Source organism: Eublepharis macularius, chromosome 1 (genome assembly GCF_028583425.1).
Source record: "Eublepharis macularius isolate TG4126 chromosome 1, MPM_Emac_v1.0, whole genome shotgun sequence".
Lineage (NCBI taxonomy): Eukaryota > Metazoa > Chordata > Lepidosauria > Squamata > Eublepharidae > Eublepharis > Eublepharis macularius.
Genome location: NC_072790.1, coordinates 108,379,386 through 108,407,285, shown reverse-complemented (window position 1 = coordinate 108,407,285; position 27,900 = coordinate 108,379,386). Strand labels below are relative to the sequence as shown.

General features: G+C 41.7%; 1 protein-coding gene across 1 annotated transcript in view; it reads right to left on the bottom strand.

Annotated features, from left to right (window-relative positions):
* The window catches only part of CLVS2 (clavesin 2), a 78,502-nt gene extending 58,085 nt beyond the window's left edge, over positions 1–20,417 (bottom strand). Inside the window, exons 1-2 of the mRNA XM_054993809.1 lie at positions 20,029–20,417; positions 10,063–10,237 (exon numbers count right to left, since the gene is read on the bottom strand). Coding sequence (XP_054849784.1) covers positions 10,063–10,237; positions 20,029–20,417 — 564 coding nt within the window. The remainder of the gene's footprint in view (positions 1–10,062; positions 10,238–20,028) is intronic.
* Between the last annotated feature and the right edge of the window lie 7,483 nt (positions 20,418–27,900).

Here is a 27,900-nt window from a genome sequence, read left to right as displayed (position 1 = left end):
CATCGCACTGGCCATGCGAATGCTCCTGTAAGTTTCTCTTTGGGTCAATTTGGGCTGTATTCTCGTGGCCAGTGCAATGATGTCACTTCTGGAAATGATGTCACCACTTCAGCACCACAGGGTAAGAGGACCTGGTAAGTAACTCTATTGGGCATGCAGAAACACTAGTCTGGATACAAGCCTGTATCCTCCCCACTATAATAATTATTCATTACTTGGATCCAACGAACTGTGCATGGTGTTTCATCTTGTACCAGAATGTTCCATCTATCTCCTATTGCAGTCCCAAAACCCAGTTGTGAGAGTCAGTGGATCACCCAGAATGGTGTACAATGTGGCAGTGCATTTATGTGCCTGACTTCCCCCCACCCCGCAGGAGTGCAGAGAGGCCCAGAAAGGCTCTCATCCAAGTGCTTGGGGTCAGACCTGCTTAGCTTCAGCAGGCAGAACTGTATATTTTCTCTATAATGGATACAGCTCAGGTGCAAAGTAATAAAAGACTGCTAAGTAATAAACAGAGCACAGAGGTGCAAAGTAATAAACAGAGCACAGAGTGCTAGCATAAAAACTGCACATGCTAAGAAGAAAAATAAAACAGTCCTATTAAGTAAAATCTTATCACTTACAATGACTAATTTCTTTTGTAGCATATGATTTTTACTCAGAGCACTGTTTCTTATATACTGTTGCATGAAATTTCTCTTTATTGCAGCCCCTCTTATGCAGAAGGGAGCATAGCATACTCTCAAACTAGGAGGACTGCCAGGTATCCTGCTGTGTTGGGAGGACTCCTGGTGGCAGCCCTTAACCACTACTGCTGCTTCGAGGGTGGTGGTGGGGAAAGTAAGCTGAAAATCAATGTTGGCACAGCACACTAAGATTCACCAGAAGCTTTATGGTAAAACTATATCATTTCTCATGAATCCTAAAGCATCATGTCAATTATGGGTTTACCCCAGAATTGATATCACCCCATCAATACAATGCCCCCTCCATGTCCCTGCTCCCTGGTCTCCCGCTAGATGCCTCCACTAGCTGGCACTGGCAGCTCCATCTCATACTCCATTCAACTGGCTCCATGGTACCCTGACAGAAACTGAATTAGGTCCAGTCTTAGGAAAGTTTTTATGGGTGTTTCTAGTGGATCATATGATCATCATACATCATTTCATATTGTTTCTGGAGACAAAAGCATGCCCTAAAAACTAGATCAGCAACTGAAGACCAAATCTGCCCTCCCCTCCAGGAGTACCAAGTGAATCCCCAGAAAAGAGAAGGTTTTGTGGCTTGATACAAGCAAGGAGACCACATCAGGCAGGATACTTAACAAAAGGATTTATTCTTCTGTTATAGCCTCTGCTTTACTTTCTCCTCCATCTTTCTTCCTTCCTTCCTCCGCCCTCCCTCCCAATCTAGCAGCAGATTACTGTCTCCCTAATGGGGCACACTTCCAAACTTTAACAATGAATTAATTTGCAAAGTTGTTATCAAAATACAACAGAAAGGTGTCAAATAGGATGTGGACCTAACAGCAGTGCCCTGCAGGAAGTTGGCAAGAGCGCCTCACCACACTCCATTGCCTTTTCAAACTGATTGCTAAACCAGAGATACAGATTTTTTTATACAGTCATGTTAATTTCCCCCTCCCATTTTGTCCAAGATAATCTGCATGAACTGGGCCCTGTCAGCCAAGCTTGGATACCTGTAAGCTAATTGATACCTTTTCTTATTCTTTGTTGTCAAGTTGACATTAAAAAAAAATGCTCTAAAGAAAAGTTCTGTATAATTCCAAAGTTTCCTTCCAGTGGTTGTTGTGGGTTTTCCGGGCTGTACTGCTGTGGTCTTGGCATTGTAGTTCCTGACGTTTCGCCAGCAGCTGTGGCTGGCATCTTCAGAGGTGTAGCACCAAAAGACAGAGATCTCTCTTTCCTTCCAGTATTTTAAACAAAAGCTGTCCCAATAAAGTTTCTGTTTCAGTTACCTTGTTTGCCATTCTGCTGAATCTTTTTTATTTCAGAGCTGTGTACACAACTGATTTTTTGCCATTCAGTCTGCTCAATTTCAGCCTACTTCACAAAGACGATTAATTCTATCCACTCAACACATTTGGTCAATCAATGAACCAGCAGTGGATTAATGCAAGGGTTCACAGGGAGCAGCAGGGAATTCGGCCTTGTGCCATCTACCAAATAATGACAACCTTCTTTTACAACAAACTTTAAATACTTGGCTACATCTGCTCCATCACATTCAGTTCACTGTGGCCTACACTTTGCAGCTCAGTTAACACATTAGCCTTTTAATGAGTCCTGATTCTGAAAGTATAGAAGCCTCATTCAGCATTCAGTGGTCACTGGTTCTGGAAGCCATTACAAGTACTTGCAGCTGGAAAGCCTCGTCTAGTTCTTTCCTTGGCAAAAAGAGAACACCATACCCACCCCTTAGCCACCAGAAGTATCTTTTTGGTTTGTGTGTGTGTTTGTGAAACTGATCCCCAGCAGTTTTCTTTTCTTGTGTTCTCTGATGTATCTGCTGTTGCCTGCAGCTGGACCAAGAATTGCAGGATTTTCCCTTTATGCCAGTGTTTCATAATTAACAGTGTAGTGTCAGTGAGGGATACTTGGCATTCCTATGTATCTCCCCACAGCATTTGAGGCTGGCTGTACAATAATGAGCAGAACAGAGGTTATGAGGTTTATTAAAAGCAACATCTATTTATGCTCTGAAAGGAGCACAGAGGGAGGCGCTTTGTAAAGAGTCTACCCCCACTTTATAGAATAGCCTACCTGAGAAGGTTAGGAAAGCTCCCACTCTCCTGGTCTTCTGCAAACTGTGCCAAACTGAATTGTTCAAGATGGATTTTTACTCAGATTGGAGGGCTGTACTGTAAGGAAGTGGTCTCACGGAGATCCATCAGTAAAGGGATAGAGATGGACAACAGACTTTACTGCCATTGCTATAAGTATGATCCTACTGGGTAATTCCTATGTTGTTTAATATGTCAGTCATAGAATTGCTTATGCTCTATTTCAGCATTTCTTCAACTCTGTATTGGATTTCTGCTGGTTTTTAAATCCGTGCAAATCTGCATGCATATACCCATTACATGTTTTATTGAAATATCTTTGATATTGACTGTACTCACTCACCCTATGTAATCCACCTTGAGTCTCAGTGAAAGGCAGACTATAAATAATATAAATAAATAAATAAAATGTTTTTTTTAAAATAAGTTATCAGCACCCTCTGACCATGAAGCAATTTTAAATATTCTTTTAGCATTACTCAGATCTGTATTCCTGAAAATGTAGTTTGGTTATATATTAATTCTCAGTCTGACAACGTTACTTTCGATCCTGCACCAAAAGCAGGATTTTTCTGAGGTACTAATGAGTGTAAGAAAGCCAGAAAACAGGAAACTGTATGAGAAGCTGTGTTTAAAGAAGAATGTGGACCTTCATGGTCTTGTCTGTATACAATTATTCTAAGAATCACAAAACATACTTGGAATTCAAATGGCATCCATATGATGAGATAAGAGGGTGAAGAAATTTCACCACTGAAAGTGAAATCATTTGCAAAGGTCGAGAAAAGGAAGCCCCTGAAAAATCATATTCACCGTCATCCCTGATCTCACACCTGCAACCATGACATGTATGATAAGGTTGCCTGACCAATTCTGGAAAAGGGAAGAAAGGATAAAAGGTGGCCTAACAACCATACAGGTATTCCTGCTATTTCCTGATTAAGATGTCATTGTTGATTGCTCTTCAGTCCCCAGCCAACTGATCACTGTAGAGATTCAAGCTGGCAGGGCTCATTTGGTGGGGGAAACGTGCTGGAACGGCATTCCAGGAGATCCAAAAAGAGATCACATGGGTGGTTTCCCCGCCCACGTGATTCCTCTTCCTCTCTGCTGCCCGTGTCTTTAGCAGCAGGTGGCAGCAGAGGCAACAGCAGGTAGGAAGCCGGGGTGGCCATGCTGGAGGGCCCTGCATGGGGGGACCTCTGGAGATGGCCCCGCGGTTAGCCGGCACAGCGGCTGCCTGCACTGCCCGTCCTCCCATCCTACAAGCCGGTTGAGGTGGCACACGGCATGCAGCAGCCTCCAGAGCCCGTCCTCCTGGCCTGCAAGTGGTGAGTATATCTTCCCTCCCCCCTCCATGTATTTTGCTGCCTTTGTTGTCTGTGTGGAGCTGCTCTAATCTGTCTTGAAATGCATAGAAACACACTGTTCTTGAATGTTGCTGTATGTCCCCCCTCCCCAGATGTGCAGTGTGCACTGGAATTTTTTATTTAAAAATCTGTGCTTTGCTGGCTTTGTTGTCTGTGGAGCTACTCCAGTGATGTCAAGGGGCGTGGCATATACTAATGAGTTCCTGCAGCTCTTTTTCTATGAAATGACCCCTGCAAGCCGGTTGTTGTTTCCTCCTTCTGATCCTCCCAATTGATAGATGCAGGATTAGCTGGACTCATCCTGAACTATGGCACTGGAAGTCTCTCTTTCTGCTCTGCAATTCTTGAGGCAGCCACCAAATACAATACTCTCTGCTGCCTTTTTCTTTGTTGTCTAAGCATTAAATTTCTTAGAATAGAAATGGTTTGTGAGCTGCCGTTTTGGGTGGAACACAGTCTTGTAAGCTCATTCGATTTCATTGAATAGAAACCACAAGTAAATAATATGTGCTATTGGCCATGTTTCTTTTCATCTCATTTGAGTTCTTTGTCTAATTTAACCCAGTGATAGACTTACAATGTATTTTTAATATGGCTTATACCGAAATCAATCATTAAAAAAGAGAATTATAAATGTACCAAAGGGTTTAGAACCATTTACCTTCCTTAGTTTTTTTGCAAGTAATCTGGATTTCAATCAGATTCAGGCAGTGTCCTTAAACAATGTTTCCAGACCTGCCTCATAGATAAAGACAGGACACTGTAAATCCTTTTTGCTTGATTTTATAATATAGTTTTATAATATGAACCCCCAAACAGGAGGTCTCTTGTTCTCTCCTTCTTTCAACCTATCTTTTTAATACAGAGACTACAGCACAATTCTAAGCAGAGTTACATCTTCTAACCCCATGGGAGTCAATGGACTTATGTGAAAGTCAGCATTTTAAAGGCCATTTAAAGAAAAGTTAGCATGCTACATAGCAGCAACCACACTGGTCTCTACTCCAGCCTTCTACTGACAGATAGAACCCAAATGACCTTCTAAATGCACTTCTTGCGTATAAGATCTCAGGGAAACAGGAGAAAAAATGATAACTTTTTCTGCTAACAGGGACAGGAGAAATAAGGAGGTTCAGTAATAAGGCTAAGATTATTGACAGATAACGCTGAGCTTTTGCTGAGTACATTAAGTTATAACGTTTCGGATGTTAACCTTTGGGTGCACAGAACAGTTAACAGCCAAGCTTTTATTCTTGGATACAGACTGGCCTTCTCTCAACTTCAGAATTCTCACAGTGTAAATGTGACCTCCTCCTAAACTTATAAATCATTGGCCCATTTCCCTCAGAAACAGTGCCATGAGACTTCAGTCTCTTCTCAAAGCATTCACTATGCTAGCCTGTTTTACCACAAAATTCAGAATCTAAGACTTAGTTCTCTGCCACTTAAAAATTGGGAAACACAAGCCCTATTTCCACACATTCACTGGATTAGCCAAAAACTCTTGAGACAGGATCTCTCCAGCCTCTTCTTCTTTCAAGATTCAGACCCTATCTGACCTGAGCTGACATTGTAATGGCTTTTTCTCTTTCATTCCCACTTCACTTCTGTCTTCCTCATCCATGGGCCCTGACTGAGTATTATCTGCCCTGTCCCCATACCAAACAGCCATACAGGATTGGTGGGTGACAGAAGGGCAGGACCTCTGCCCGTCTGTCACATTTTAGGAGGCTACAACTCTGCTTAGGATTAGGGATGGGAGCGAATCGAATTATGACCCAAACAAACGCATGAACCAGGCTGGTTCATGTTTCGCGAACCAGTGGTTCGTGGAAGCTCGTTTCCATGAACTTCCACGAACTGGTCTACTGGTTCGTTTGGGTCATAAAGGGGCAGTTTAAATGGCCATTTCCCCAGGGAAATGGCCATATAAACTTTTCCTGCGGCCTGCAAGCAGCAGGTCCCTTTAAACTATCAGCTGGCAGGTGGGGGGGAATCCCTCCCTTGCCGCCTGCCAGCTGATAGTTTAAAGGGACCTGCCACTTGCAAGCCACAGGGCCCTTTAAACTGTCAAATGCCCCTTTCCCTGCTGCTGCTAAGTGGCTGGAAAGGGGCATTTAAACCCCACGAACCACAAACTGGTTCATAAATTTGCCCCAGTTCATGCCAGTTCATGGTTCCTGGTTCGTGAAAACCCACGAACTATGAACCTCATGGTTTGGGGTTTTTTGTGGTTCGTGCCCATCTCTACTTAGGATAGCATAGCACCTGAATCAGGTCCAGTCAAATCTCAGAAGCATCATACTTCTAGAAAACATTTCTCAAATAGCCCATACTGACATGATTTTAAGTGTTATGCCAGGTCAGTAACATTTCTTCCCAAGAACATTCCGCCTGTAGTAATAGGTGTCCCTTTAAAATAAGCTAAAACCAAACATGTATATGATACTTTTGTATATAGCAGTTTGTGACCCTGATAAAATCGTTCCTGTATCAAATGTGTCATAGGGCAATTTGATTTCTGCCTCTATCTTAATTTGCACATACATTACATCGCTTGACAATGCACAACTGACGGTGTAAACCGACTCCACAGGGCAGCAATGCGCTTGAGGTGTTGTCAGGTGCTATGAAAGGTGTATTATCTATGACTACTATTTCAGATGTGCAAATCACCACTTGATGTTGCTGTCATCGCTGCATATGTGAATTCAGTCACACTTAATCTTCAGTCAAAACACTATGAACATTTCAAGTACAGGCAGACTGCCATGATGGGCAGTTAACTACCAGAAAGAGCACATTACAAGCACCATATTCCAGTTTACAGTGACTATATACATATGCATCAAATATTCTCGTATTTTAGAACAGATTAGTATACTTGATACAGCAGAACAAATGACTGGAAAAACGTATTCACTACAACCTCAAATATTTAAATTGTTTTGATGCTGTTCAGTGCCCTTTAATTCCCTAGCCTGCTGCTGCTTCCTTTCACCATTTTCTTTCTTCTTTGCTCTCACTATCTTCAGCCTCATTGATGCACATAACAATTTAATTCAACTAGTTGTAGTCATCCATATGATTGGTTTATGCATGCCTGTGATAGGGTTTCCAACAGACTGGAGAAAAATGCCCTGCACCTTTAACAGAGGCTTAAGGGGATGTTATTTACCTCTGTGCTATGAAGAGCTTCACTTGCCCATTTTCACATACTAAGCCTCTATTAAAAGGTTTTATGTGCCATAGTGAAATCCTCAGCAAAAACAACGTGAGTTGCTACAGCCAGTAAAATTAAATGACAATGTGTTACAAACATGGCTAAGGATAATGCAAGCAAAGAAAACAGAACAAACCATGACAAAATTTACAAAAATGGACATACTTTTCAACATTTACAAAAACAAATGAAAAGCAGGCAAGTAGTTTTGCCTCACCCATAAAATAAACGTATTTCCTTAAAATGAATTGGTCTTTATCTAACACTCTTTTGTCAAAGTCTATAATCTTGCAAAACCATATAATGAGAAAGGGGCAATTTAACACGAGAAAAGAGCCTTAAGAGCTCCACAGAAATACTAGAAAATTCCAGCAAAACCTGCAAAAATTGCCTATAGTATCAGGATACATAAAAGTTCACAGAGACAGTTGTTGGTTGCTTTACAGAAGTCGTAAAATCATTTCAGTACTTAAAATGTAAATAAATGAATGCATTTCCTTTTATAAAAGCAAACCAGCCTGTATAGTGTTGGGTTCTGCCAAGGGCACTGCCCTGTGAGACACTGGCCTGCCTGACTTCAGCCTTAAAGGACTTTCAGGGAGTGTGTGGACCCCGCTCTGTGGAAGGAGGGGGGTATACCTCACCCTCACACCCTCTCAGTCCACTCGCAGGTCCCTTCAACTTGACGTTGTGCCAGCTGCTTTCCATGACAGCTGTCCCCAACTTGCTGGCATCTTCTTTCTACCTCCTCTCCACTGCTCTCTCCTTCTCTGTCTCTCTACACAGTAACCCCCCCCCCCCGCCCTGTGGGTGGACTTCCCTTATATCCTTTCCCTCATTCCTGGCTCCACTTGCCAGCCACATCCCTCTTTTGCCTTCTAGCCTTGACCTTGGCTACCTCAAGCAGCTGCACCTGGGGTAGCTAGTCTTGCTGCTTTGGGCAGCTATGGTTGTGCTCTCTTGGCTGGCTGCCAAGCCTCCTCTGCTCAGAGCTTCCAGCAGCCTCAGCTGGTCCCTATGATTCCCTTCCTACCTGTTTGCAGGTTGGGGTATGGCCCTGTGCTGCTTCTGCTGCCTTTCCTCCCCTGCAGGTAAGGTTGTGGTCCCTTCCTCGCTGTCCTTACTCTCCCTGTCGGGGCTCTTAGCCTCCCACTGGAGGGTGGGGCTAGCTGGCTTCCACCTGTCCCTTCTGACCCTCTGTGGTTTGGGTGCTTCTTTCTCCCCCTCTGTTGCTGTCCTGTGCGGGGCCTGGGTGACTGCCGGGGCAGCTGGGTAGCTGTCTCGCGTCCCTTCCTCCTGGCAAGTCCAGGGGCTGAACCTCTGACCCTGGACAGTAAGCAACACAAAAATGTCAACATTTGGATATAAAAAATTAAGTTTCCTCTCAGGTAAGCAGTTACTTTAACGATGATAGTTTTTTTTCATTTATTAAAGACCACATAAAGCACGTAAGCACCACAATACAAAGATTTAACAATACAAGAAAAGCACTTTAGCCTGCACAAAACTTTAATCCAGTCAGTAGCAAATGTTTAAGAAAAAACTCTCACATTAACTAACATTAAATATTAAGCTACCAACCTGCTCTCTGAGCTACATATAACATAGAAACAAAACCATTTACTGGATGATGGCCTCCTAAAAATTCACATTCTGCTAACTAACCTCACAGTGATCAAGTCTTTCAAAACCTAAGGAATTAGATGCATGGTAACAGTCAGCATGTTCTGAAATCAGTGATGTTCTGAAACTAGCGATGTGAGTTTTCAGGAAAAACTAGAATTCAAACACTTTCCACAAAATCATCTGATGTCCTAAATAGAGAATGAACTGATTTAGCATATTTCTTTTGACTTTTGTTTTAAAAGTACTATGGATTAGACTTGGTAGGTTCCCAGGGAAATTAGTGTTCTTCTGTTCAGGTCCTTCTCTCTCCCTCTCCCACACTTACACACAGAAAATGTTGACTCAGAAGCTCCTTTGCATTCAATAAGCACCAATCTCATTTTGATTTTCTTTACCCAATAGAAAGGAACAGGAAAAATATTTATTTAGCAAATTGTTAAGCCACCTCTCCAGGAACCTGCCTGAAATGGTTTACAAAATAAAAATACTAAAAACAAAACATTAAAAATTTAATTAAAATCCCACATAAAGTGCCCAGCATAAAAAATAGACCATAAACATAGACCACTGACATCTTAAAATAACAGCTTCCAGACTAAAATACTGTCAAATGTTTTTTAAAAGATAAAAAGCATTAAAAGATTAAAAGCCTGAATGAATGCCTCAGCACATACAACGGCTTCCATAACCCAGCGTGGCCTCCTTTTGATAGATTTTGCCCCAGCCCTCAATAATAATGTAGAACTCATAGACTGAGGCATTCATGAAGCTCAAGAGAACTATAGGCTCAGCCTTTCACAGATGTGAGATAAACAGCCCATCCAATTGCTTATCCAACTGACACTTCCTCAGTCCAGTCACAAACTGGGAAAATGGCACAGGGGAAAATGTCAGAATTTGCTCATTCAAATCAACATTCCTTTCCTTTGCGTGTTTTACATACCTCAATTTTTAGAATGGAACCAACTGAAAAACAGAGCAAACTTCAGAAAAAAAATTGTGAGAATCAGATGAAAAATACTTTAAAATAATTTTACCTGAAGGCCTTCTATGGCTAATCGAAGCATACTTGGTGTCAGTTTAGAAGCCTGCTTGAATGTGAAATTGCTCCAGTCTATAATTAAAACAAATCCATTCACTTGAAGCTCTGGATCCTCAATCATGGCTTCTAATGAAAGAAGTATGGCACGTAAAATATCCACCAATGTGTATCTGTCAACATATAAGACAAGGGATTGGGTTAAGCTAACCAACAGTGTTTGGATGCTTGAAGAAACACATTCTTTTGTGAGCACTTGCCCAAATGTGAGAAGTGGCTGTGATAAATTATGTAACAATGGATTTATCACAACAGGGAAGATCCAAGTGTTGCAAGCATATATAAAAAAAAATTACAAGGGTGACTATATATCATCTACACTGAGAAGACAAATCAAGACGGGTAGCTGTTAGTCTGTCAGTAGCAGTAGAAAAGAGCAAGAGTCCAGTAGCACCTATAAGACTAACAAAATTTGTGGTAGGGTATGAGCTTTCGTAAGTCACAGCTCACTTCTTCAGATGTCATTCACCAGCTATTGTCATTCGGTTTCTGTAATCACTCCACTCTCCAAGGTATAAGGACATATGGACTAACATTCTAGCTGTATCTGAAGAAGTGAGCTGTGACTCACGAAAACTCATACCCTTCCACAAATTTTGTTAGTCTCATAGGTGCTAGTAGACTCTTGTTCTTTTCTACTGAGAAGACAAAACAGTCTGAAGATGACCTCATACCTGACATTTATAAGGTGGTCATCATATAAATGGGTACTGGCTGTATTTGTTATCACACAACGAATTACTCAGATAACTATTACCTGAGGAACAGCAGGATTTTAGTCCAGTGGCACCTTAGAGACCAACAAGATTGTCAGAGTGTAAGCTTTCAAGAGTCAGAACTCCCTTCTCCTTTCTAATTAAAGCTTTTTATTAAGGTTTGTAAAATAGTTGTAAAACATACAGATAAAAGAAAAAGACAAAAGGGGAAAAAACTTATTCTGACATGAGGAGGAATGGAGATCCCTGAGCCTTTATATGCCAGCCAAAGGTAGGTGGGATGTTACAAAGGAGGACATCAGGATGTAAAGGTACAATGCAGCTTGATGAGAGCAGAAATTAGCATCTGTAGTGAGATAAGAATCCTAAGTCTCTGTTCAGCTCTGTTCATTCCATCCAGAGTGCGGGTGGTGGAGGGTGCAGAGTGAGACTTGCCAAGTTCCTCTGCCCCAGCGATCTCCCACTGCACTGTCTTTGAAAACTTTTATTTTAAGACCTGGCAGGTACTACCCAGAGTGGAGGGAGTGCAGGACTAAAGCCTTGTGCCCATAAACTACACTAGAAAAAATCCTTCTAGTCTAATTTTGGTTGTATTTTCAACTTTCCTCTCCAAAGAAATCCCAAGCAACTCTTTTAAAACTACAGTTCCCAGGAAACATTGTGCCACCCGCCACTTGAAGAACACAGATGTCTTGTATAGAGAGTCTCCAAGGTGTCACTTGATGAAAATCCTTCGGTTCTACTGCAGATCAACATGACTACTCACCATGCTACCTGGGGAAGTGATTATATTTTAGGCAAAAGTGTACACTGAGGACATTGCTATTTCTGCCCCCACCACAGGTGTTTTTTTTCCTTTGCATATGATGAATATGTTCCATGAGGGCTTCACCGGTGATTACTGTTTAGCATGCTAGTGCAACCCTTCGAAAAGTCTGCTAATTTGAGTTTCCAAAACAGTAAGATCACACCATCCGTGGTGAATCAATTTTTTACGCAACTCAACCCAAATAAGAATTTCTATATCTCTGCCAGTATAGCACTCTTTAGATTTTTTTAAAAAACTTACTTGAAGAATGGCTAAAATTTCTGTGATCTTCCACAAGGATTGCATTACCACAAAGTTGGTTGCATTACCTATCAAGAGATAGCAGCAAAACTGGCTACAGTCCCACCCACAGTTAAATTGCCTAAAGCCTTTTGAAGTCAATGAGATTTCAGCAACCTAACTGTTTGTGGGATTGCAGCCATTAAAAGTATAGCCCATTAGAAAGCCCTGTTCATCCAGAATGATCTATTAACGGGATTTGAAAATAGCAGGCAATATACAATCTCTACGGGACACCAATATTTTTTGAAGTAGTCTTCTTTCAGGCTTATGTAACATTAAATAAACAAGTTTCATTTTGCTGAAGTACAGAAAAATCCATTAAAGACTACATTTAAAGCAGCATTTTAAAAAATATATATATTTAGGTCAATACTAAGGTGTTAGAAGCTTTAGCCCCCAGTGAGATTAAAAACTGCAGGTTTTGCAAATTATAAGCTTTTGTTTTCAAAGTGTCAGCATCAAAGCTCTGTCAAATGAATTATCATTAAAGAATCTACATTAAAGTCCCCATACAGCAAGAGGCTGTATAAAAGCTCATCTCAAAAACACTCCAGACCTGCTGTATGAACATTTCACCTCATCATTATTGTTACTTGTGTATGGCAGCGCAGTCAGGAAGATCAATGTAAACCTAAAGTAGTCTACCATAAGCCTGCGAAGGAGCAATAATTTACTACAATACATGCTCCATTCTGAAGGACTTGAAACATATGGGCTAAGTAGAATAGAAACAAAGGTTTGCATAAATTTAAAATTGGCTAAAAATGTGCAATTTTTAAAAAATTCCAAACTGTTCTTTGAAATTTTACTCTAAATAACACAAATCCTGTTGATTTCTTTTAGTCGCCAAGGGGTAGCCATATTAGTCTGTCATAGCAAAATAAAACAAAAGTCTAGCAGCATCTTAAAGAATAATACATTTATTTCACTGAGAGCTTTCATGGGTCAACCCACTTTGTCAGCTACATATGTGATGGAACCCAGTACTGGGGAATTTTATGGGGCGAGTTCAGGGAAGGATTCCAAGTCTGGTGTGAGCCTTTCAAGTGTCAATTTTAATGTAAGAGGGAAATGATATAGAAATGATATATGTAAGAGGGTTGATATAGAAAGGGTTGGAAAGGATCTCCAAGCTGCCCCATAAAAATGTCCTAGTTTGGTTTTTCATTACGTATTTATCTGACAAAGTGGGCTGCGACTCACAAAAGCTCATATTGAAATAAACATTTTTAGTCTTTAAAGTGTCACCAGTTTTTGATTTCTTTTAAGGCAATGATAATTGACAATATACCAATACAGTGCTTTTATATATGTTCCTTCCTCCCATCCAGCAACATTCATAAGGGAGCTTGTTGAAAAAAATGAATTAGGAGAATACATACCAGATTTTTCAAAGCAAATTCTATATGAGGGTTTCCCCCCAAATTTGTTTCAGTTGTAATTGAGTCTTGCTAGGCCTCCATGTCACTTTTGTGAATACATCTAAAATATTCAACAGTCTAGTTCATAGTATATACATTTATTGCACATTTGTAAAATCTATTAATTTCTCCTTCATTTTTTTCCTCTATAGATGATTATTCTTTCCTGATATGAATGTGTGCAGCGTATGCACCCCTCACAACTGGGTATTGCAGTCATCCTCCCCGCCCCCACTCCATTCACACACATAAGAACAGAACCTGTAATGGCCCAGGCCTTTTCTGTTGCTGTCCTGCTGCCAAGAACACCCTCCTGAAAGGGTGAGATGAGCATCTTTTCTTGGGGCCCTCCAGAGAAGCTGAAGAATGACGCTATTTAAAAGAGCTTATTGAGCGGGTTGCTATGACCTGGACAGCACAGGCTAGCCCAGTCTAGTTAGACCTTGGCAGCTAATCAGAACTGGCCCCAGTTAGTACTTGATACACAGAGGCAGACAATGACAAACCACTTCTCTTTGTTTATAGCTTTGAAAACCCTATGACTTGATGGCACTGTCTACCACCACAGAGCAGTCTGAACATCACAGATATGGCTTATCTGTTTTACAGGGCTAACCTAAACAGAGTTATAGCTTTCTAACCTCATTGACTGCAATGGATTTAGAAAGCTATAACTCTGCTTAGGACTACATTGTTAATGAAGTGTGTGTTTGGCTGATTTTAATAAACATTTATTTTATAATCTGTTTATCACTGTTACTTGCCTTGAGTCCACTCCTAACTATGTCAGGAGAAAGGTGTGGTATATGAATATCATAAATAAATAAATTCTTCAGTTCCATTCCATTGTTTTGCTCATTGGTCCTAACAATTTATAATGTGTCATAAATGCTACATATCAGGCAATCACATATTTAATTAAAACCAGAAAATGATCAATCTCTACAGTCCAGTTTATAACAAACAAATTCAGTGTGAAATTAATGCCCAGTGCTAAAACAAAAACCACTTTACAAAGTACCTTTGTGTTACAATTAACTTTTAAAAATTCATTATTGAAAGGTAGCCCAGCATTTTAAGCTCTTCAGTATCCCTTGGTGATGTTTATTTCTCATGCTCTATGACAGTGGGAAACTAATGAAATTATTACTGTTCTTATTAGTGTCATCATCACCATCATCACCTCTATGTAGCATAGCTATAGTAGTTAAGTGATTGCGTTGCAAATAATCACTCCACTGGTTTGAATCCCATGACTGGCATGAGCTCAACAGGTGGCCCTGGGTAAGCCACTCCTTCAGCCCCAGCTCCCCAGCTGTATTGTGGGGATAATAACAACACACTGACTTTCTTCACTGCTCTGAGTGGGGCACTAATCTGTCAAGAAGAGTGGTATATAAGTGCAGTTATTATTATCAACCACCAGTATTTCTTAACTTGGTTGCTTTAACTATTGGTGGTGGTGGAAACTGCTATCAAGTCATAGCCAGCTTATGGTGCCCTCTGCATATTACTGATCTTGAATTAAATTGACCACCAGTTACTGATAAGCAGAACATTTTTTTTTTATTTTACATCTGCAAAACATATTTACAAAACATAATATATATTTACATAATATGTAAATATGATATTGTACCTAATACTATCAAACTGTGCACAATACTTTATCATAGAGATGCAACAAAGGGAGGCTGTTTATATTTCCACCTTGATAAATGCTGTTTTAACCACAGCAACTCTTGGCTTTAGGGTGTCAATTATAGTTAGGATTTTAATATCCTAAATTCCTCAGGTGATGCAAGTTAACATGGCATCTATCAATGTGGAAGTATGACTGTCCTCCTTTGATGTAACTGACTTCCATGATGGTTCAAAGTAAGGAGAATCTGCATTGCCTTATGTGACATTATGTGTGGCTTACAGAAGTATTCCCACTGTGAGGTCCACAGATCCCTGTGAGGTCCCTGGAGTAAGAAGGGTAAGAAAAAACCTTACTCTTACAGTTTTGATAGCTTCTTCCTTCACCCACAGCCACTATCCTCTAGTTTTCTCAGATGAAAGGTAGATGATACCTTGAGAAGCCTTAAGAATAATGATAACATGTGGCCTTTTTTTCACAGACATGCTAAAATTGAAAACCTGTTTTATATTCTGCTGACTTCACTCAGACTTTGTTTTTATATGGCCTCTCATAGGTCACATTTATGTACTCAGTTGTATATAAATAATTTCTACAGATAATCTAGGATTCATGATTAATTTAGTTGTGCTTAATGAATCCTCTTTATGTATGCAGCAAAAACCCCTCACCTTATGCCATTTCTAAAACGTTATAAAAAAACCGTAACTGTTACCCAACTGGAAAGTGATTAGAGCCCATGTATGAAAAAGAAGGGGGGGGGAGGGCACACCAAGTCAAAACGAAGAAAAAGGAGGCAATTGGTACAAAGGAAAAAATCTTTAACAATTGTACAACCCCTATGCTGATTCTGCTCAACTGTATATATGAGAAGTAAAAAAGAACCTCTTTGGATTGGATTGGCTATTGTTTTTTCCAAGCAATTTTGGATGGAACTATCTGTTCTCTAGGCATTTGACATGATACATAACCACTCAAAACATACTCATACTTTGGATTGTGGGGGTAGATTTGTGGCTACTGATGCATGGAACATCTTGAACAAAGAGTTTAAATTTACAGTGCTTCAGGTTCATGTGGTTTATCCTCTGCTATGCTTCAGTTCTCCAATAGTTTTTTCACTTCATGCATCTGATGAATGAGACTGTTATCCGTGAAGGTTCATGAAACCATAAGGTGCCACAGCAGTTGGTTTCTTGTGGCTAAAAGAATTGTTGCCTTGTTCTGTTCCATCATGGTAGCTATTCATCATGGCACATGAACACATGTTACATGCTGACTTCCCTTCCACTTCATGTTACTGAGAGATTTGATCATGGGCTGCTCATGTAACATGAAGTTTGGTTCTCACCAGAATCAGGCCTCAATTTGGGCTTGAATCAGCCTGAATTGGGCCTCTGTGGAACATGGGAGCATGTTGCACCGCCCAGGAGCGCACCCTGGGAGGCACATCCCCCTCCCTGCTGGCCAGGTAAGCCAGGTAAGCCGAGGGGGGAATGGAGGGTGGGAGCAGGGGATCCCCCACCCCCAGCGGGGGACTGGCAACCCTAGTTGGAAGCTATGGCGGATACACACACACACAGCCACCGTATGGTTTCAGGAAGTTAGCCATGGTGGTCTGCAGCAGAACATCAGGATTTGAGTTCAGTAGCATCTTAGAAACCAACAAAATTTTCAGAGTAGAAGCTTTCAAGAGTGAAAGCTCCCTTCTTCTGACATCCCACTGAGCTAGCATATAGTGAGGCCTAAACTGCATATCCATGATCAGATCCTTCAATATTTTCTTTAACATTAGCTAGGAGATGATAGTGGTAGATTAGGGGCATGGTGTTGGGTGTGGGTTTGGGGAGTCTTAGGTTTCATGCATCATTTCCCCAAAAGAAATTGCTCTGCTCCTCTCTCCTGAAGCTGCCATTAGCCATAGTAGGGAAAAATAAGTAAAGTATGGGTACCTGTCTTTTCCTGCTTATCACATAGCAAATCTTGAAGGGGGGGGCAATGTCAGTATCTGTCAAGGAAATGGTGAGGAAGAATTTAAGAACTCTCTTCTACAGAATAATGATTTTGGTCCAAATCTCTCTCACACAGACACACAATATACACCACAACAGCTTTTTAAGGATGTTAACAAAAACATCCAGTGATCCAATTATGGATTTCCCATATAAAGGCAGTTTGACCCTGAACTGAGCATTGGTCTTTCTACCCTGTTTAGACTACTCCACCTGTGGCAATGGCTTACCAAGGCCCCAAGCTACAGACTTTTCCAGTGTTGGTAACCAAAAACTGGGGGATTCGACCTGGAACATTCTATATTTATGTGCTCTACCATTGAGTTATGATCCTTTCCCACTTTGACCTTCCAGACAGGGTCTTCCTGTACCTTGTTATTTATGAATCTCTATTTTGGTAATACCAAATTTGGGATTGCCGCTTTTTTCCCCCAGCGGAGATCCCATGCCTTTTCCCACCTCAGCAGATATTCAGTGATGGAAGAAGCATCCTCTTTGAATTTCAGTCTCTCATGAAGCTGTTAGTCACATGAACTCATGGCAGCTATTTCCATGCTAGCATCAGATATATTTTTCCCAATCAACTTGTGAGTTTAGTGTTTAACACAAGGGAAAGTATTTTAGTGTTTAACACAAGGGAAAGTATTTTTTTCACACACCCAATTTTTAATTTCTCTAATTGGGCTTGATACTAATTAGAGTTATGCAAATTACAAGCCAATAGTACAGGGAATAAATTGTATATACCATGGCTCTCATTCATTTTAGAATAATCACCTCAGTACTTTATGAACCTGCTGACAATTATGGGTGCATATTGAATTTACAGGCAAGCAGTGAATTGGTACCTTAATTAAGAAAAGATATTAAAAGTTGACTGATAGAGCACAAGCATTTGAATTTACCTACTTCGGCAAGTAAAAAGTATACTTCCTCAGGCAATAGTTAGTACACTGGTAATTCTGAAATATGCTGAGTACCCAAGCCTGTATTTAAGGGAGGAACCAAGTGTTCGTTGCCTTTGAGAGCATATCTGCTTGCAATATTGCAGAGTTAGGTGGATCTCCCCAATGTACATTCAACTCAAGTAGGTCACATATTCCTGTAATATCAGCCCAGGCTAGTCCCTTGCCTGCCTCCTGATACTCACCAGATAGGGAACAGCATGGCACATGCAATCTGCATGCTACAGAGGCACAGTTGAGCTCTCCCTGCAGGATCTTAGTAAATCATAGACATTTCTTTCTGGCTGAATATTCAGTTTCTTGCTGTGAGGTAGGCTCTGCCTTTGCTCTTGTTTATAATTTAAGTGTTTCTATTGCATTGTTGCAGCCTGAGTTTTACTCTGGGAAAGCACTACTTTAATAATAAATACATTGGCAGGAGTCATCATTTCAGACTGTGAGATAAAGTGCTTTCTTTTCAAGATACCTATAAGAGTGATGAAGCGCATACACAGGACACATTGACTCATGGAGTCCGTAATGTTTTGCCATAGTATTTAAACAGTCAGAATACATCACTTTACCTCATTGTCTTCAGCTGAACCAAACTAGTAGAACTGAAAGGTCCTTTTCAAACATTACTTTTGTGATACATGTTTTACCCTACTGTAGCTGGTTTCCATACTGCATTTGTAAGACCTGAAGTCCTACTTCATGTGGGCATTTCCCACACCAATATCGATGCACTCCAATGAAGGTGGAATACTATGCTGAGAAGTATCCATGAGAACTCTAGGATCCATATGACATGGGCCCTTAGCTGCTGCTGATATAGTATGAGAGATGACCAAAGGGAAATGACAATCAAACCACAAAAATAATGTCTGATCTGGTCTAAAGTCATCAAGTGGTTTGTAGACTGAATCTTCCACATGTTCCTTTGAGCTGATGATGCACTAACATAGTAACATAGTGCAGAAACATAGAAAGCTACTTTCTCTAATTCACTGGGTAATCGTAGGCAACTCACAGTGGCTTCCTAGGCAGAGTTACTTCCTTCTAAATCCTGAAATCAGTGGATTGTGAAATCAATCTCTGCTTAGGAATCACTGTCACAGCCCCTCTTACTAGCATTGCTTCTTCTTCCTTAGAGGTTTTGGGATGACATATATTAGTTTATACCAGTGACTAGCATAAATGTTGGGACACTGAAACCTCATTGGTGCAAAAAATCTCATCATAGCTACTTTGAACATATAGTTGTCCTATTGTAATCTCTTCCGAAGACTGTTGTCCTCTCTCTGAGTATGAGAAAAGAGTCCAATATGGCCTCAAACTTTTAACCTGATGGGAAGAGCTGGGAAATAGCAACTCATTGAAGAATGTGGGTGACAACCAAATGAGTTCTGCCAAAAGTTATAGTCTGTCACACTGTTTGTGACACAAATGATTGTTTAAGAGCAAGTAGGCAAAACTGCATATGATAAATGTCTATCAGCAAAAACGAACAACACCTGAGTTAGCATGGTAGTTCCACCCAGCAAACCAGACTTTAACTTGGACATTCACGTGGGTGTTGGTAGGTAAAACTATTTTAGAAAGGGAGGAGGGACATACATGTGAAGAGTCCAGATCACAGTCTCTTGTACTGTCTGTTCTGTGCATCATCATTTTATGACCCAATCTTGCCAAGCACAATTTTGAATCTGAGTATGTCTATTCTCCCTGCAATTGAGATGTACATTCAGAAAGAACTTCAAGGACATCTGTGTAATACCGTACTAGGAGACATCTGGACTAAATTAGATTAGGTATGTCATGAAAATTATGGTTTTCCACACAGAGAAGTAAGAAGCAAAGACAGTGCTCCGTGCCAGGAATTTTGCTGGTAGGGAATAAAATATCATCATATCATCATCATCATCAAGACCCAACAAGACTTTAGTTACTTACTTGCAATGTGAAACATTCAGTTTGCAGTGCTGTGGTCAATTTTTGTGTGCATCTCAACCCACCCTGGCCTCCCACAACAAGTTAGAACCTCAACTCTGCCTTTACCTGCTTTGGTCCCAGTTGGCAGCAAAGAGGACCAGGATCTTCCTGCCATAATGGTCAAGATTGGCCAGCCCTCCTGGGAAGCCATCCTTGAGTGCCTGCTTGATGCCTGGGTCAGTGGCTTTGAAACTCTTAAACATATCCAGGTTCTGCTGCCGATATTCAAAATACTGGGCCAACAAGCGAAATGCTTCAAAATGCTGGAACTTTCTGGCTCGAAGGAAGCGAAGAATGAAGGCATCATCCGTGCGGAGGAAACCAATGTCTGGCCGGGTGATCACCATGTCCCGTACTTCCTGAATGTCCTGATGCAGGGTATCTGGGTTCTCATTCAGTTCCAGCCGGGCTTTCTCCAGGGTCTCCGGGGACAGACCTGCCTGCAAATGAGTCATTGTGCCAGTCTGTCCAACGTTGCTTCCTCCACTCCTCTCAGAGCAAGAAAAAATACAAGCCCCCAATGGGCCACAAACTCTCGCCTGCTATTCCTTTTTTAAAAAAACCAGGGACCCTTCTCTTTCCAGAATGAGCGAGTTCAATGTTCCTTTGCCTACCTTTGGATCTTGAGACCCCCCTGCTAAGCTTCTGCTTCTTTTCCCCACCACAAATCACTCCCCCTTCCAGCAGCACCCATTAACGTCTCCAAGCTGCAGTAAAACTAAAGCCGGCATATAAATGCACCCAGCTGCTGTTCTTCTGTTGCGATTGTTTGTTGATTGACGGAAGTGAGGGCTCTGCAGGGCCCCAAGTAGACGGTATTCTTATAATCCCCGCAAGCAATGGGATTCACACCCGCCCCCACAGTACTGCCCCATTAAGTAGGCATTTCAGCTGGGTAATCAAATGCCCTATTCAGCAGGTGCCATGAAGCCCCATAATGGCAGGGAGCAAGGCCAAACCGCCAAACTGGGACTTTTCCTTAGATCGGGGAGGATATTGATAGGTACTGGATTTAATTTTGATTTTAATATCTATCCCCCACCACCACCATACACCCAGAGAGACACTGCTCTATGATAAACCAGTGATCTCACCCTACTGCAATAGCTGTGTGAGAGAGAGAGAGCTCCCGAAAGGGGTTTTCAAGAGACCCGTAGATTTAAAAGTCAACGCATGCCAGGGTTCAAGAGGCTCGCAGCGGGTCTCTTGAGATGGTTCTTTCTAAGGGAAGGGGGTCTTGGTGCAGCCCTCCCTCTTAGCCCATGCAGCTTGGGTTGGATTGCCCCTCTCTCCCTCCTACACGCCCAGTGATCTCATCAGGTACCAGCAAGACTGTCGTATGTCCCTCTCGCTGGCTCTCCGGTCTTCTCCCACCTGCTTCTTCCCCCCGCTCAAAGGACAGCGTGGATCCAATGGTTTTGCAGACACCCACACCAGCAATCCCCCAGAAGAAAAGCATTCAGGGCGGCGGGGGTGGGGGAGGAACAGCCAAGTAAAATCCTACCAGCCGAGCAAGGAAAACATACACAAGGCAATGCGGCACCTTCCGGCATCCATCAGCTACAGCAACTCCTGCTGGGAAGCGTCAAGGCAGAAGCGGGCAGAACCAAGCCAGCCAGCCAAGGACAAGCCCATGTGGGCTCCAGGGGGCTCCGCTCCCCGCTCCCTATCCTGCGCTCCTTTTCGCCCTTGCCCGGCTGCTGGTGGTGTCCGACCGCGGGCAGGGCGTGGAGGCGGCTGGGAGGTCCTACCGAGAGGAAAGATGGAGCTGCGCTTGCCGCCGCCGCCGCCTTTGTGTTCTTGCACGAGCAGCCCAGTGACTTCTGCCGCTGTTGCTCTGCCTTGTGCTCCATGCGCTGCTTCTAGCAGGTTTACGTCAATCAAGCCTCCCGAGGCAGCAGCCGCTGCTGCATGTTACTTCAGACCAAGCCCCACCCCCCCCTCCGCGCATTGTTATAACCCAGCACGAGCTTCCCCCCCCTCGTATGGGGGGGGGGTCGGAGGAACAATCTTCCAAGAATAGCCCTCTCCCTCCCTCCCCCTCGCACCTGCTTCTCCGACCCTTCATGATCCACCAGCAAAGCACTTGAATATTTATTTACTATGAATCAGTCGACAAAAGCCCTCCAAAACTCCCAGCGCGCTCTTGCTCTTCCTCTCCCTCTCTCGCTCTCTCCCTGCCGCCTACCTTCCCACACTTTTTTGTGAGCAGAGATAGCCAAATTGTGGTAGGAATTGGCTACTGTGGGTTTGGGTCCCTGAGGCTTGGCAGTAGAGCCAACCGGTTTGGTACAGGGTAAACAGGCCCCTAGTTCTCACTTTAGCGCATCAATGTGAGGGCTCACGTCATTCTCTGAAGTCCTTCATTGGGAAAAAAAGGTGGCCAATATACGTTGGAAGCATCTTTGAATAAATAAAATAACTCCCAGGAGAACATAATAGACAGGTCAAGAATAAATCCATTGTAAAAAGAATGAGCTCACAGCTAGTGAAGGGGCTCTGTCTCCATCCCCTGGCTTCATTCACACTGTACCAAGTCTTTGGCAGAAACAGGGACCTTTAAACCGACACACACCAATTCAAGAATGAGGCTATCACGCTGTCATATCAAACACATGATGCAATCACATGTTCTCAGGTTTATTCCTATCTTTCTCTGTCAGATGCCAGTGAGAGCTGTGGTTCTCGAAAGCTTATGCTACAATAAAGTTGGTTAGTCTTAAAGGTGCTACTGGACTCTACTATTTTGCTACTACAGACTAACACGGCTAACTCCTCTGGATCTAAAAAGCCAAAGACACCATTCTAATCATATAGTTCTCACCTTATGCAGGTAAATTGCTACCAAATTGAGTTTGGTATCTTTGTGATACATAATGATGCTCTGACTTGCTTCTAGAGTAACAGGGTTGACTAGCTAATCTTTATAAGATGTTTCATACATTTTGCAGCCTGGATGCACACATTTATTTTATGTCAAAGGAAGCTGTCTCCAGTAAATATTCTTATATGTTCCCAAATGTCACTAGATTTCTGTGACCTTTACTTGTACATTTGCAGTGTAATTCAGAAAGATGCAGCTTTCTGTCATTTGGATATCTGATGGCCAAGATGTTAAACCATTTCAGGATATTTAGCCCTGCCCTTTACATTGTGAAGCCATGAATATGGAGTGTTGGCATTTGATGTCAATACTCACACTAATGAATTATAAAGGAAAAAATTATGGAAAGTTTAATTTCCCTTTCTCTAATCAAGATGTTGACATTCTTTGGGATACATTATATGGAATTATAAAAGAGTTAGCTAAAATCAGTTATTGATAAGTCAGACAGTATGCTAAACTATGGTACAGAAGCATTATAAACATTTTTTATGTGCTGGTTCTGCCAAATGGGCTAGTTTCCTTTTCTAGCAGGTATAGAAGTGCTTCCCAGCATGAATTGTTTATCTGTGAGGGCATTACTGCAGAAGAAACAAAATTTTAAGAATCCTGGACTTGATTTCCCCAAGTCACTTCTTTTATATGGTTATTTATTTATTATATTAGATTTTTAGTCTGCCCTCCCCGCCATGCGGTTAAACTTTGCTGTTTTGTTATTTTGACCCTTAAGAGCTAATTGGTTGTGTTAGAAGAAAAAACTTAACACTGTCCCTTTCCTCAGGTTTTAGAGGGGGACAAACCAGAAAGTTAGAAAGACAGAGAGGTCAGGGCATCCGTTTACTCTTTAGTGCCCTGAACTAATCCTTTGATGTGTAGATTGTCCTACTCATGATATTCTTCTCTTCCTCTATTTGTCACACAGCTTATCTTTCCTATCAGAGTATGGAGTTCCTATAATAAAGAACTCTTACTTCTTTTGTAAAGTTTCCCTGAGAGTATTTTCACTAAGTACTACTACAGTGTGGGCGTTGCATTACTTTACCCACAGCAGTGGTTCTGCGACGTACTGTTTCCTTTTATTGATATTTTGTTTCACATGTTTCTAGTTCAACTCTTTTCTGGAGTCAGAACTTATTATTTCTGCAGTGTTTTAAAAACTATTTTAGTATAGTATTCTTAAAATCAGTTGCTGTAACTTAGAAATTTAAGAACGGCATACTAGTTTTGTCACCACTCATACTTTTTGTGCAGTAAGTTTATAGAGGAAAAATAACAGTCCCGTGGCACTTCAAAGTCTAAGAATTTTTCATCTGATTTATTTATTTACTTCATTTGTACCCTGTACACTGATGAAGTAGGTTCTTCTTTATGAGACCTCAGGCCACAATTAATAGGAATCATCAAGGTTCTGTAGGAGTTTGTGGGTTTTTCTATAAAGAACCAGCCTGGTATATTGGTTACAGTATCGGGCCAAGATCTGGGGAGATGCACATTTAAATGCCCATTCTGCCATAAAGCTTGCTGGGAGACCTTGGATGGAGCAGTCACTCTCTCTCTCTCTCATTCTAACTTATTTCACAGGTTCTGGTCAGCAGCCATGTCAGTATGCAGTTGATTAGCAACATTTGCGTCCAGTAGTATCTTAAAGACCCTGGAAACTCTTATTGGTCTTTAAGGTGCTACTGGATTCAATCCTTGCTCATCTACATCATAAAGTTGTTGTGAGGATGAAATGAGTGAAGGGAGAATAGTGTCGTAAACCATTTTGGATCCCAATTGGGGAGAGAAGCAGCGTATAAGTATCTAAATGAATAACAGATTAACAAAGTTATAGTGTTGGAATTTGTCTCTCTACAGCAAAAGATCAAGATGGGTTGCCGTGGTAGTCTGTCTGTAGCAGTAGGACCAAAAGTCCAGTAGCCCTTATAAGACCAACAAGAGTTTGGACCAACAAGAGTCTTCTATTAATGGTTGTTGTGGGTTTTCCGGGCTGTATTGCCGTGGTCTTGGCATTGTAGTTCCTGACATTTCGCCAGCAGCTGTGGCTGGCATCTTCAGAGGTGTAGCACCAAAAGACAGAGATCTCTCAGTGTCACAGTGTGTCTCTGGTTTTTGGTGCTACACCTCTGAAGATGCCAGCCACAGCTGCTGGCGAAACGTCAGGAACTACAATGCCAAGACCATGGCAATACAGCCCGGAAAACCCACAACAACCATCGTTCTCCAGCCGTGAAAGCCTTCGACAATACAGTCTTCTATTAAGTTAAGGAATGCGAGCCCCAGGTGGGGCTTTTGCCCAGCAGGGCTTCTGATTTATTGCAGGTTTTTTTTAAAGCTGCTTTATGAGCAGCCAGTATCACAGCACAAGGATTTTACCTTTAGTCATGCAGTGAAGCTGTATGTATGCAAGAAAATATTTTAAACAATATGCTCATTTTAAAAAGCATCCTGTTAAACAGAGCTTCTGCCTGAAATGTTGAAGAGCTACTATTAGAGTTCTGCACTACCTCAGCCCCTGACATTTTGTGGTTGGCTCATCCTCCTGCAGCAGCCATTTTGTAGTTGTGCCCGCTGCCTCATGCCAGAATTCCAATGGTAACAAGAAGAGGGACCAAATATCCAAGGAGACTATATACAATAAACTTCAATGTCAGTCAAAACATATAAGCACAATCAGGGGATTCATTTATGCATCACCAACTTGCAAATATCATGTAAAGCAATGTCCATCCTATATATGATAATTCCTTATAGTCCACCAAATGTCTTTTACTTTTTTCTTTCAAGCAACAGACCATTGTGGCCACATGGGTTCCAACCGACGGACAACAATGCTCCTGGAGGGTGAGCCGCTCCTGGAGAGTTGACAACGGGTGCACCAGCGTTAATTACATCCCATTTTGCTCCACTTTGCTTCTTCACCAGCCTCTTTAAAGTGCAATATAATCCTTCACAGTCAATCTCAATGCATTGATATCAATTTTCTCTAGTAAGTGAATTCCAATGGTGCCTGCAGGTTCAAAAAGGTTGGGGAGTCTTGCCCTATGGGGCAGCCATAAGTCAGCTGTAAACTGATGGTATTTTCCACCACCATAAGAGCCTCTCTCCACATCCCAAGAATCCCAGCTGCTTCAGAGTCTTTTACATATGCTGATAGATCCAGAGGAGTTAGCCCTGTTAGTCTGTAGTAGCAAAATCAAAAAGAGTCCAGTAGCACCTTTAAGACTAACCAATTTTATTGTAGCATAAGCTTTCGAGAATCACAGAGCACTGTGATTCTCAAAAGCTTATGCTACAATAAAATTGGTTAGTCTTAAAGGTGCTACTGGACTCTTTTTGATTTTACATATGCTGAGAGTCTCTCTATATGTTACTAAATACCTAGGGACACTCAAGTGCAGGATTACAAGTATAGTCCTCATTTGCGTGCAGGCTGTTCTTGTTCAATGCACGTGGATGCCGATTTCACGGGAGCTCTCTTTGTGTGACTGCATTTGCAAGTGATTCCAGAGAGTAAAGCATCAATTCTGCTCTGTTTTTGCTGTGAGAAAAGGTATTTCCTGGGCTGGGAAGCCTTCAGTAATGTGTTTGTGGCTGTAACTTTAACTTTCTTTATTGTTTCACCCTTAAAGAACATATAGGTTGTGATGTTACCCAGCCAGGTTTAAGTAGAAGGAAAGACAGGAGTTTACATTTCCCTTAGAAATGAAACTGGCATACTAGGCTTATTGAAGTTTAAAAGATAACAGAAGTTTTATTCACAGGTAGGTTGGATAGGTAGAAGTGTAGGCAAGTTCTTAAAAGCTTCAGTAAGTAGGCGGTTTTTGCATAGATTACTTCACTTGCATGAGGCACAGAAAACTTGGTATGGTTGAATTTCTTATGGTTGCTGACTGAGGTAAGAGAGGTTAGTGTTATCAGACTTGATCTCTTTAAAGTGCAGTTCCTCCTTTGACACCGCTTTTCAGATCAGGTGTTCCAGTTTATGTACACACAGCACCCCTTCCCTTTTACTGAAGACCCCAGGGTACTCCACTGAAGTTAAAACCCTCTCCAGATATTGGGTAGGCTTTATACTTATATGAAAGCTATAACCCTGTTCCTTTGGCCGAAGGGGAGACTCCTTTCTACCCACTTCCTGGGCCAACTACAAGTTCCCAGGTCTCTTGAGACTCAGTAAATTTTAGGAGTGGCTGTCCCACTCTAGTACTTAGACTAAAAGTGCTTCATAAACTTTGTGATATCACAAAAACAGAGGACGTTCAGTCTAACCCTGTCTGGCCAGATGCCACTCTTTAACTCTTCATTTTTTTCTGTCACTCCCCCTTTTCTTTTAGCACCAACCGTCAGCCCATCATTCTATTGCCAACTACCATTCTCTTTCTGGCTTGCCACAGAAGGTGGAAGGGACATATCAATCATCCTCTCTCTCTCTCTCTGCTACTGTTTCAAGCCTTTACCGGCCTCTTGCTGGATGCAGCACTTGGCAATCCTGACATTTTTATACCGATTCCATCACAACATCACTCCTGGGAAGTACCGTCATCGTTCAGTTGCGGGAGCAACCATGTGAAGAGCAAAGACAAGGGTAAGGGCACCTGGCAAACCTAAACTAGGGACAGATGACAAGTACTCAGGCCTGTGATGTCCTGGGTTTCCTGATTCCTTTCTTGATTCATATTACTCTGATTTTAACTTTACATTCAACAAGCTTGAGTGTTGTTGTTTTGCCACTGAATAACAACAAATATTACAGCAGTTTACGCAAAGAAAGCCAGAGTAACAATGCAGTATTGCTGTTTGGGTTGGAATTAGTTTGGAAGTGCATTTTCTTGGGTAGAAGAGGTTTTAGGGGAGGGAAAGTTTCATTTTTTAAAACCTCTAGTGATATTGCATGTTAAACCTGGTGCTAAAAGGCACAGAGCCACTGAACTTTCAGTTGAGGGAAATGAAACTAAAAACTAAAATTCTGTCAGTATATATTGTTTTTGAGGTAAGAGTCCTCCTGACCATGTCTCAGGTCCCACCAGCCTCTGGTCTTTAGTATCTTTACA